We start from the raw sequence: 9,126 nt of genomic DNA on the forward strand, positions 1-9,126 counted from the left end.
GGCAACAAGGTCTCTGATATCACTTGATATAGACTAGGCCCGATCTTCCGAAAGGTATGATAGCGTCGATTGGTGGAGACTCGACATTCACGATCTAGGCTTCAAACCAAGATTGATTCGGATCCCGCAACCGTTACACCACTGCTCCGTTGGTTATCAACCACGTGAACGCGATTGACCTCGCCGAGAAGGCTTTTCTGCAAGCGAATCGAGAACACAAGCAAGAACGGGATGAACGCAATCTGAAATTGCAAATAAATATGAGGCTTATGATAACGAGAAGGAGTTCAAGTCTTTATTCGAAAGGACTAATCGCTATAGGCGAACAAGATCAAAAACTGGGGTCCTGGTTCACAGCAAGCAGCCTTGACGGCACAGTTGCAGCAAAACGATGTCTGTTTCAGGAGGAAATCAAGAACTAAAAAAAACTCAAACCCTAAGGAGAGCGACGGCTGCTATTTATAAAGTCTTGGGCGTCACCCCCCTAGACGCGCCCCCTAATGGGCCCAAACACGATACATGGTCCAACGGGATCAAAAGACGGTGTCGCAGCACCCTGATAGATTCTGGACGCTGAATTGTTTCGACGATTCCCGTTGATTCCGAATGGCTTTTGATGTGAGACCACTTGCATTGGCTTTCGTATCAAATTAGCTTTCCAACCATATGTGGATTGTCGAAAACGGAGTCCGGATGCGTCCTGGGTGACCAGTTTAAGGCAGCCTGGTCCCTGAGACCGAGACAGACTCGAACTTGAGTTGCTTTGGGCCTCCACCTCGGAGACTCGAACTGAATTAGCCTCGGGCCTCCTTCTTGACTTGGACACTCTTGCTGGCCTCCTACCCCTCCTAACCATGCGCCAAACATGGTCGTAAGCATGTGTGTCATGTCCTCATCAAAGCCCCAAACCCCACCCTGGAGCAAGAGCTTCAACAATTACAGGCTCTGTTGCAGAACATGCAACAAAAAAGAGATAGGGGCGCAGCAGCCTTCGCCGTAAACCAACGGGCAACCCAAACATTAGCTCAGGCAGCGAAGATCAGGCAGCAGCTAGCCGTCCTATAGGGCGAAATACAAAGTATGTAGCCCTCGCAATCTAGCTTCAACATATCCAACCAGTTCCACTCAGCAAATCAAAGCCAACCCAACCCCCACCACGCACAACAGCTCAACCAACCTTTGGCACGTCTTACACCTTGCCACAAACCCACATAACCATTGATTCCAAATCATCACTATGCGAAGGCATCCAGAGTTCACCCTGGACTCTCTCATACAAACTCATCACTTCGCCCAAATTCAATGGAAGATCAGACCCACGCTAATTCATCATGAGCTTTGAGATAGCTGTAACCTCCGCTGGTGGAAATAAAGCGGTGCTAGCCAAATCTTTTGTCATCGCAGCCGAAGGCGACGCGCTAGCCTGGTATTCGATGCTGAAGCCAAGCTCTGTGTATTCATGGGAAGACCTTCGCGACAAGATCATAGCAAATTTTAAGGGATTCACAAGTGAATCATTGACTTCTATGAATCTGTTTCCATGGATCTAAAACATTTGATGAAACACTTGGAATAAGATGCTTGCAACGTGCAGTTTTATCACAATTATCTCCTTGCTACTTGGGAGAATGGAGGCTCATCGACGTGTGAAGTTCGCTAGAGGTAGCGGCCCTGCGGTGCTCGTAGGCAGCAGCTCGGCGGTGGCTGCGTGACAAGGCAGGAAGGCAGCGGCCTCACGTGCTTGGTAGGGTCGGTAGCCGAGCGCCGAAACCAGAAGAGGGCACTCGCACGCCACATCTGGTAGGGTTGGGCAGCTGGCAGTGTTGCATGTGGGAGCGGAGCCGAGCGTCGAGTGTACATTAGAGCAGCGAGACGTGCGGGAGTTGATTTTGTATTTTTAGACGATGGACATGTGGGCAGTGAGTGAGCGAATCTAACCGCGGCGAGCGCAGGAATGGGTGCACGGCCGGCTGGAGGCTGGGACCCGGGGCCGGGAGCGCGCGTGAGTACGTGTGTGCTGACGGCACGGCCCGGCCACGGACTCGGAGGTCGTATCGTACGCGGCAAACGGCCCGTTCCTTCCTGACGCCACCAACACGACGCGCCCGTCCGTCAACAGCCGGTGAGCCTAGATGCCGTTAGTCTGGCTGACGGCGAGGGCTCCGACCCGCGCCGGAGGCTCCAGGCATCCGGGCCCACAGGGCCTCCAATGAAGACGCGCGCCGCGTTTGACCGCTGCGCGCAGACGCTTTCTTTTCTCCTTTGTTTATTTTTTGTTCTTTCCAACCCCCTCCTACAAGAAGAATTGCAGGGGGAAGAAAAATAGAAATCGGTTGGGAGAAAGAAAGTTACCGAAGGGGAAAAAAGAAAGAGAGCTCAGAATTTCCAGTCTCCAAGCCGTGCCCGACTGCCCGTGCGACGACCCGGCCGGAAGGAGGTAGAGAGAGAGAGGGAGGGAGGACCGCGGCCGCCGCCCTTGAGGTACGTCCCCGTTCCCCTACCCCATTCGCCGCCGCCAGATCCGCCGCCGCGGCGTGCGGGGGTGTCTCCCCTTCGGGTCCTGTCTCGCTGCCGCCGCATCTCGCGTGGGGGGATGGCGGTTCCCCTCCTTCTCGCCGCCTCGTGGGATTCGCCTGTAGAGGTCCAGTTTCCGCTTAGGTTTAGGGGGCTACGGAGCCGGAGGCGGGGTTGTTGCTAGGGTTCGGCGTGTCGGCTCCCGACTCCAGTAGTAGTCCAATTTCAGTAAACGGGGGAGGGATAAGGGATTCTGCTGCTACCGTGCGCTTCGAAATGGAGGTTCTCCATTTTTAGGCACGGGTCACCCGCGCTGCCCACTGCCCACGGCCCTGTATTGCATCTTAATAACAATTACATATGTCCATACTATTCTCAACCGTACTACCAGCACGTTGATTATTGAGTAATAGTAGCATCTGAATTTCGTTATTCTTACCGTTGCTGGGTGTATTCCTTCCAGGAAATCAGAGCAGAGGCGATAACGAGGGCTGCAGAGGAGGAGGGATTTGGGATGGCCGGCGATGATCACGTGGTGGTTGATGTGGACGGCGTAGCGAAATCCAAGGTGAACGAGGTTTCCAAGAAACCGTCTGAGGATGCAAACGGTCCAGCTGCGGCTGCTGCATCTCCGTCGGCTGTTGTTGACTTGGTCCATGAGGAGGAGGAGGAGGGCGGTGGGGAGGAGGAGCCACTCATCCAGGCTGCGGAGTGCCGCATATGCCAGGATGAAGACAGCGTCAAGAATCTCGAGAAACCCTGTGCTTGTAGCGGCAGCCTCAAGGTCTACATCCTATCTTCTAAAAGGGCAGACCCAGTGCTAGAGGCTCCCACATGAGTGGGGTCTGGGGAAGGGAAAAACCGAGGCAAGCCTTCCCCCCGCAAAATCTGCGGAGAGGCTGCTTCGAACCCGCGACCTGGTGACTCAGTGAGACAGCTCTCACCACTGCACCAGGCCTGCCCTTCTGTCTACATCCTATCTTCTATTAATTAAATTATTGCTTGCCATTCTTATTGGCATACAGCTTTAAAGCCTTGCAGTTGTTCATGAGGTGCACATACAATTAAATTCTTGCTTTCAGTTCTCATTTTGCATTAACGTGTGTCTGTCATTTCCATTGACATGTTTTCTTGCTTAAAAAGAACAAAACAATCATATGGTGCCATTCATAATGTCAGACACTCTTGTGGGAATATACAAGGTTACCCCAAATCATCTGTCCCCAATCGCTAGTGCACCATATCTGTAATATTGCCTGTTTATGTCCTCTCTGTTGGGAGAACACCAAAGCATATATTCACTTTAGCATGTTTTCTGTATAGTAGAGTTGCACTACATTTCTACCACATTGCTAACAGGAATGAACCAGTTGATTCAGATACTGTGGGTCTATGTTATGCAATTACTAGGCATGTTATCACTGCACATTTGCAACAAAATGATTCCAGTTCAGTCTTGTAGCAGTAGCTTGCTGAATTTTATGGTCTGTCAGTTTAAGTTTATCGTCATGATCAATATGAATTTATGAGCTGGACTGCTCTTTGGACAGAGTATAGTAATTAACAACTTCTGGACTGACCTTGCTGCAATTTTTCATGTTCTTTATATTTAGTCAATTTGCTGCTTTTTCATGAATGATTTATTCATGGACATTTTTCAACTTCTACCACAAATATAGAAAGCCTTCTAATGTTGTCAATGTAGAACTTTGTATTCTTTTTTATAATTTTACCTAGAAAAAAAAGAGATCTTGGGATTATTTTATACCTTTTTGTGATCTAAAAGTTTTTTTTTCTTTCTATTCATGCTGAGTGATATAGTTAAATATTTTCTTTTGCATGAAACTCTGATGCAATAAAAAACTTATAGCTTTACTTTTCTTGTGCAGTATGCTCACAGAGCTTGCGTGCAACGCTGGTGCAATGAGAAAGGAGACACTACTTGTGAAATTTGTCATGAGGTCGGTTAGGTTTCTTTCAAGTTCATTCCACTGATACATGTTTCATTTTGGTTCTAGATTTTTAGTGCTGATCTATATAAAATTGTCATAGTACATATGTTGATATATGTATCTCTGAAATCTTGTTGCCCATGTTTCTTCTACTCAAAGGGTTGTTCTCATGATCACCTCACTAGTATTATGCACTGCAAACAACTAGAACTAAAATGGTCCAAGACCCATGACCATGTGCTGTCACACCATGTGCAGTTGGTTTGCTTATCTACCTGTGTTTATACTAGAAGGATTTGTACCATGTGTGATTAGACTTTATTGGTTTAGACTAGTGATTTAATTTGGATGGTGTTTTAAGAAACTGACTAATCATATGATAAGTTTGTGTGTGTTTTAAATGGTATTTATCTAGTTCACCAATTTTGGTCAATCGGATTTGTATGTTCAGTATTCTTATTCAAGTATGAATCGCTTCGAAGTTCAATTATTGATTGCAGTTATTTTTTAGTGCCCCCCCCCCCCCCCCCCCCCCCCTGCCAACACACACACTTTTGTCATTAACAACCTCTGAGATAATAAAAATATTCAAGGATTTTTTTGTACTTACTGTTATGGAAGATTCTAAATTTTCCAGAGTGTTAAGACTTGTAGAACATGCTTTGGCCCCTTCCCTATGTGCATTTTAAAGTTTCCTTTCCTGTATACTGATTCCTTCCAGACTTGATGATAACCTGTAGGAATACAAGCCTGGTTACACTGCGCCCCCTCCTGTTCAGCCAGATGAGATAACCATAGACATCGAGTAAGTTATTTTGGACATTTTTGTGCCATTTTAGTTTGAGTGAATAGAATTAGAACATATCTAAGCAAAAGGTGCATCACTTTGCAGCGGTGATTTGATTATGGATTTGCGTGACCCAAGAATTCTCGCTGTAGCAGCTGCCCAACGTCGTCTTCTTGAAGCAGAGTATGATGGTTATGCTACTACAGATGCTAGTGGTGCTGCATTCTGCCGTTCAGCTGCACTTATTGTAAGCACTGTCCAGCAATTCCTGATCTTATTGCCCTTTATTAGCTGAACCGATGTCTGAATATTACTCCTTCCATCCCAAATTGTAAGTAGTTTTAGCTTTTCTCAGTACATAGCTCTTGCTATGCATCTAGATATACCTTACGTCTAGATGCATGGTAAAAATTGTGTATCTAAAATGGCTAAAACCACTTGCAATTTGGAACGGAGGGAGTAGCTATTTCAGGACAGTTTTGTTTTTGGATTGAAGGACAATGCTTTTATATATTTTACATTTGTCTCACAAGTCACAACTTGTTTGTGGATGGAAAAACAGTGCTTTTAGTTGGTTAATTGCTTAGAGAATACAAAAGTGTTGTTGATTTTCACAGCAAATCCTCTTCTGCTCTGCTGTCTGCTCCTAGTCTGATCACCTTAGCTCTCCTCGAGTATCTACCGAATGTCAAGCAACAGATGTTGAGTATATCAAGGTAGACTACCTTAAAATCCTGCTTGGTTTTGCAGTTAATGGCGCTGTTGCTTCTAAGGCATGCATTGTCTATCTCAGACAACGAAGGAAATGATGATGATGCTTCTACCATGTTCTCGGTAACTGTTGTAATCTTTCATTTTTACTTAGATGTTAGCGGTCCAGATAGTGCTTTGTGCTGACTCAATCCTTTGTAGCTTTTTCTGCTGCGAGCTGCTGGGTTTCTGCTGCCGTGCTACATCATGGCATGGATATTCAGTGTTTTGCATCGCCGGCGACAAAGACAGGTACCTAATTTGATGCAATCTTGAAGTGATCGTGTGTTTGGTCATGAAAAAAATCTGGCTCCAAATCATCATTGTAATTATATACGCATCCTTTTGAACCAATTGCAAACAAATATTTCTTTGGCACATAGGAAGATCACCATAGCATTGAACTATAGGTAGTTAAATAAACCATTCTATAGCTACTGGTCCTAAACTTTTGTTGCTGCTGATATGGCACGCCGTCTAAGTTCTCCATGTGCTTATTCTTCCTTTGTCTGCAGGAGGAGGCTGCACTGGCGGCAGCAGAGGTGGCCTTCATCCTACAGTCGGCCAGGGGCCGTGCTCTCCAGTTTGCTATCGCTCCAGACTCCCCTGCCACTCCGCAGCACGAGCCAGTGCCACAGCAACAGTAATAGGGGGGCTAACAACACAACTCCAGTAGTTGATCACGACTACTGACCATACTTCTCTGGTTCGTTTTGTTGTTGATGATGCCCCGTCGTGCATCATACTGACTCACAAAGGTTAAGCCTGGGCTTCTGCCCCCCGTGGCCAATTTGGGTGTGTCACCCACAATTCGTTGCACCTGAAATTCTGTTCTTTGTGTTAGACCGAGTGTAATCCGAGAATACCGAATTTAATGTAAATCCATTGTTGTTGCATCTTTTCTCCTTACTGCGGCATGAATATTAACTGTTGTATGTACTGTGATGTACAGTCTTTCACAATACTACCATTTATTTTCTATATATGGTGGACGTATCAGTATCACTAGCTTACTCTGATAGATGCGGACGATGTGGTGTATGGAAATTGAAATCTGCAGTTGAATCCATTGTTTATTGTGGGAACTAAAAGGGTGATGCTGATTTGAGAAATAACTTCATTCAAGATGTGGTGATGCATCATGAATCTATTCGTTAAATTTGGTGGAATGACTTACGCTACGCCAGGTGGAATGACTTACGCTACGCCAGGGCAGGCACCTCCGCCTGACGCTTTCGGCTAAAGGCAAAACACCCACTTGTTCAGCATACGACCATAAAGCAAGCGGGAGACGATACGAACTTCGTTGGAAAAACACTCACCTTGAACGGGGACACAACCGCTTCGGCACTGCGTCCCTCCTCCTCTGCAGCTGCGGTGGCACGGCCTCCGTGTCCGTCGGTGCCGGCCGACCCTCGCCGGACTCCGGTGCCCCCTCGATCCTCTACGGGGGTAGTTGCGTCGCCCCCGCCGCCGCCTGCTCCACCTCTGACCGTGCTCTGTCTGCTGCTTGGAGTTCTGCAGTGTCCTCTTGTTTATTGTCTGGTGCTCTGTTCTGAAGGATTTCCTCTGCTCTGGTCTCCTGTTGTCTCACAATGTCGCAGTCGCAGCCCAATGTGATTGTTTTTCCTCTGAAACTTGAGGGTCCTAGTAACTATCGAGAGTGGGCTTTGTCAGAAACCAGCTGCGGCTAGAGTTCCTATCCCCTTCCTCTTCTTCCTTTGATTCGTGTATCTAGAACCTTCTAGTATATTCCAGAAACCAGTTGTTCTTCGTGTGTGTGGATGTATTAGCATCTAGGTCGGTGACAGGCTTTTTCTGTCAAGACTGTTCTGCGGGGACATGGCCTTGTCTCTCATTTGATAAGTCTAAGGATGCTTCTGGTGCTGCTACCGTCAAGGCTTGGACTGATGCTGATGGCCGTGTGATGAGTGCCATTGTCACCAGTATGAAGCCTTCCTTGATGATGAGTCTTGAGAATCATGAGTCTGCCAAGGAGATGTGGGACTATTTGAAGGGGCGATATGTTCAGAACAGTGGTGCTCTTCTCCTTACTCTCATGCAAGGCCTTCATGAGCTTCAGCGGAATGAGATGTCCATAGAAGAATACTACACCGCTTTTGATCGTGTTATGGGACCTTTTCTCTCCATGGTTCCAAAGTGTAAGAATGGGTGTTCAGGCTGTTGTGCTAAAAAGATTCAGTTCATTGAGAAATTCCTCATATATCAGTTTTGTCATGGCTTGAGGTCTGATTTTGAGTCTATTCGTAAGCAGCTGCTGAATGCTTCCACTACATCAATCTCTGATGTGTTGTCTGCGTTGATTGCTGAAGAGACCCGTCTTAGTTCTCTGTCGCCCTCTGTATCAGCACCTCAGTGTTCTGGTGGCTTCTCAGAAGACCAACACAGTCAAGGGCAGCTCTTCTGAGCCTTGTGAGCATTGCAAGAAGACTACTCATCGTTCAGAATATTGTTTTGCTCGGTATCCAGAGAAGCTAGCTGATTAGCGTGCACGTCGTGCAGCTCGTGGTCGTGGCGCAGGTTCCACTCCTAAAGGCTCTGTGTCTGTTGCTGCCGCTTCACCTGTTAGTGCTCCTTCGTCATCTTGGGTGCTTGATTCAGAAGCCTCTTTTCATGTGACATCTGACCAGTCTCAGCTTGTTGCTTGCAAGCCAATTGCTGATGGTGCCTCTATTCAGACAGCAGATGGTACATCCTGTCACATCACTCACATGAGGGTTCTCTTTGCACATCTAATTTTTCCTGTACCTAATGTCTCATTTGTACCTCAGTTGTCCATGAATCTTCTTTCGGTCGGTCAAGTAACCGATCATAACTGTTTTGTTGGATTTGATGACTCGTCTTGTTTTATTCAGGATTGTCGCACCGGGACTGTACATGGGACTGGCCATCGCCGTAGAGGTTCTCCTAGCCTCTATGTTCTCGACACCTTGCACCTTCCTCACCCTACTGCTCGTGTGTCCTCCGCTGCTTCATCATCCAGTGCATCTCCATCGACTTTGTCCTTCACCAAGTGGCATCATCGTCTTGGTCATTTATGCGGGTCTCGTTTGTCCACCTTAATAAACAAGGGTTGTTTAGGTCCTACATCCATTGAGTATA

The 9,126-nt window shown here is 47.0% G+C and overlaps 1 protein-coding gene across 2 annotated transcripts; it reads left to right on the plus strand.

Annotated features, from left to right (window-relative positions):
* Positions 1 to 2,286: 2,286 nt before the first annotated feature.
* Positions 2,287 to 7,140, plus strand: LOC136482609 (uncharacterized). 2 transcript variants are annotated; one of them, XM_066479830.1, is made up of 8 exons: positions 2,287 to 2,481; positions 2,978 to 3,298; positions 4,404 to 4,475; positions 5,207 to 5,271; positions 5,359 to 5,500; positions 6,004 to 6,087; positions 6,166 to 6,255; positions 6,519 to 7,140. In XM_066479830.1, exons 2-8 carry the CDS (start codon positions 3,029 to 3,031, stop codon positions 6,648 to 6,650), a joined length of 855 nt encoding a protein of 284 aa, XP_066335927.1. In that variant the 5' UTR covers positions 2,287 to 2,481; positions 2,978 to 3,028; the 3' UTR covers positions 6,651 to 7,140. The 2 variants fall into 2 exon arrangements, with proteins under 2 accessions (XP_066335927.1, XP_066335928.1); XM_066479831.1 differs by lacking the exon at positions 2,287 to 2,481 and adding an exon at positions 2,522 to 2,848.
* Positions 7,141 to 9,126: the final 1,986 nt, after the last annotated feature.

Source organism: Miscanthus floridulus, chromosome 9, assembly GCF_019320115.1.
Source record: "Miscanthus floridulus cultivar M001 chromosome 9, ASM1932011v1, whole genome shotgun sequence".
In the NCBI taxonomy this organism is placed as follows: Eukaryota; Viridiplantae; Streptophyta; class Magnoliopsida; order Poales; family Poaceae; genus Miscanthus; species Miscanthus floridulus.

Excerpts from the sequence above, each read along its gene's own strand:
- LOC136482609 (XM_066479830.1), top strand. The coding sequence starts at position 3,029 with ATGGCCGGCGATGATCACGTGGTGGTTGATGTGGACGGCGTAGCGAAA. Across the intron at positions 5,272-5,358 it reads GAGATAACCATAGACATCGA|CGGTGATTTGATTATGGATT; the intron begins GTAAGTTATTTT and ends ATCACTTTGCAG. Across the intron at positions 5,501-6,003 it reads GCCGTTCAGCTGCACTTATT|TTAATGGCGCTGTTGCTTCT; the intron begins GTAAGCACTGTC and ends TTGGTTTTGCAG.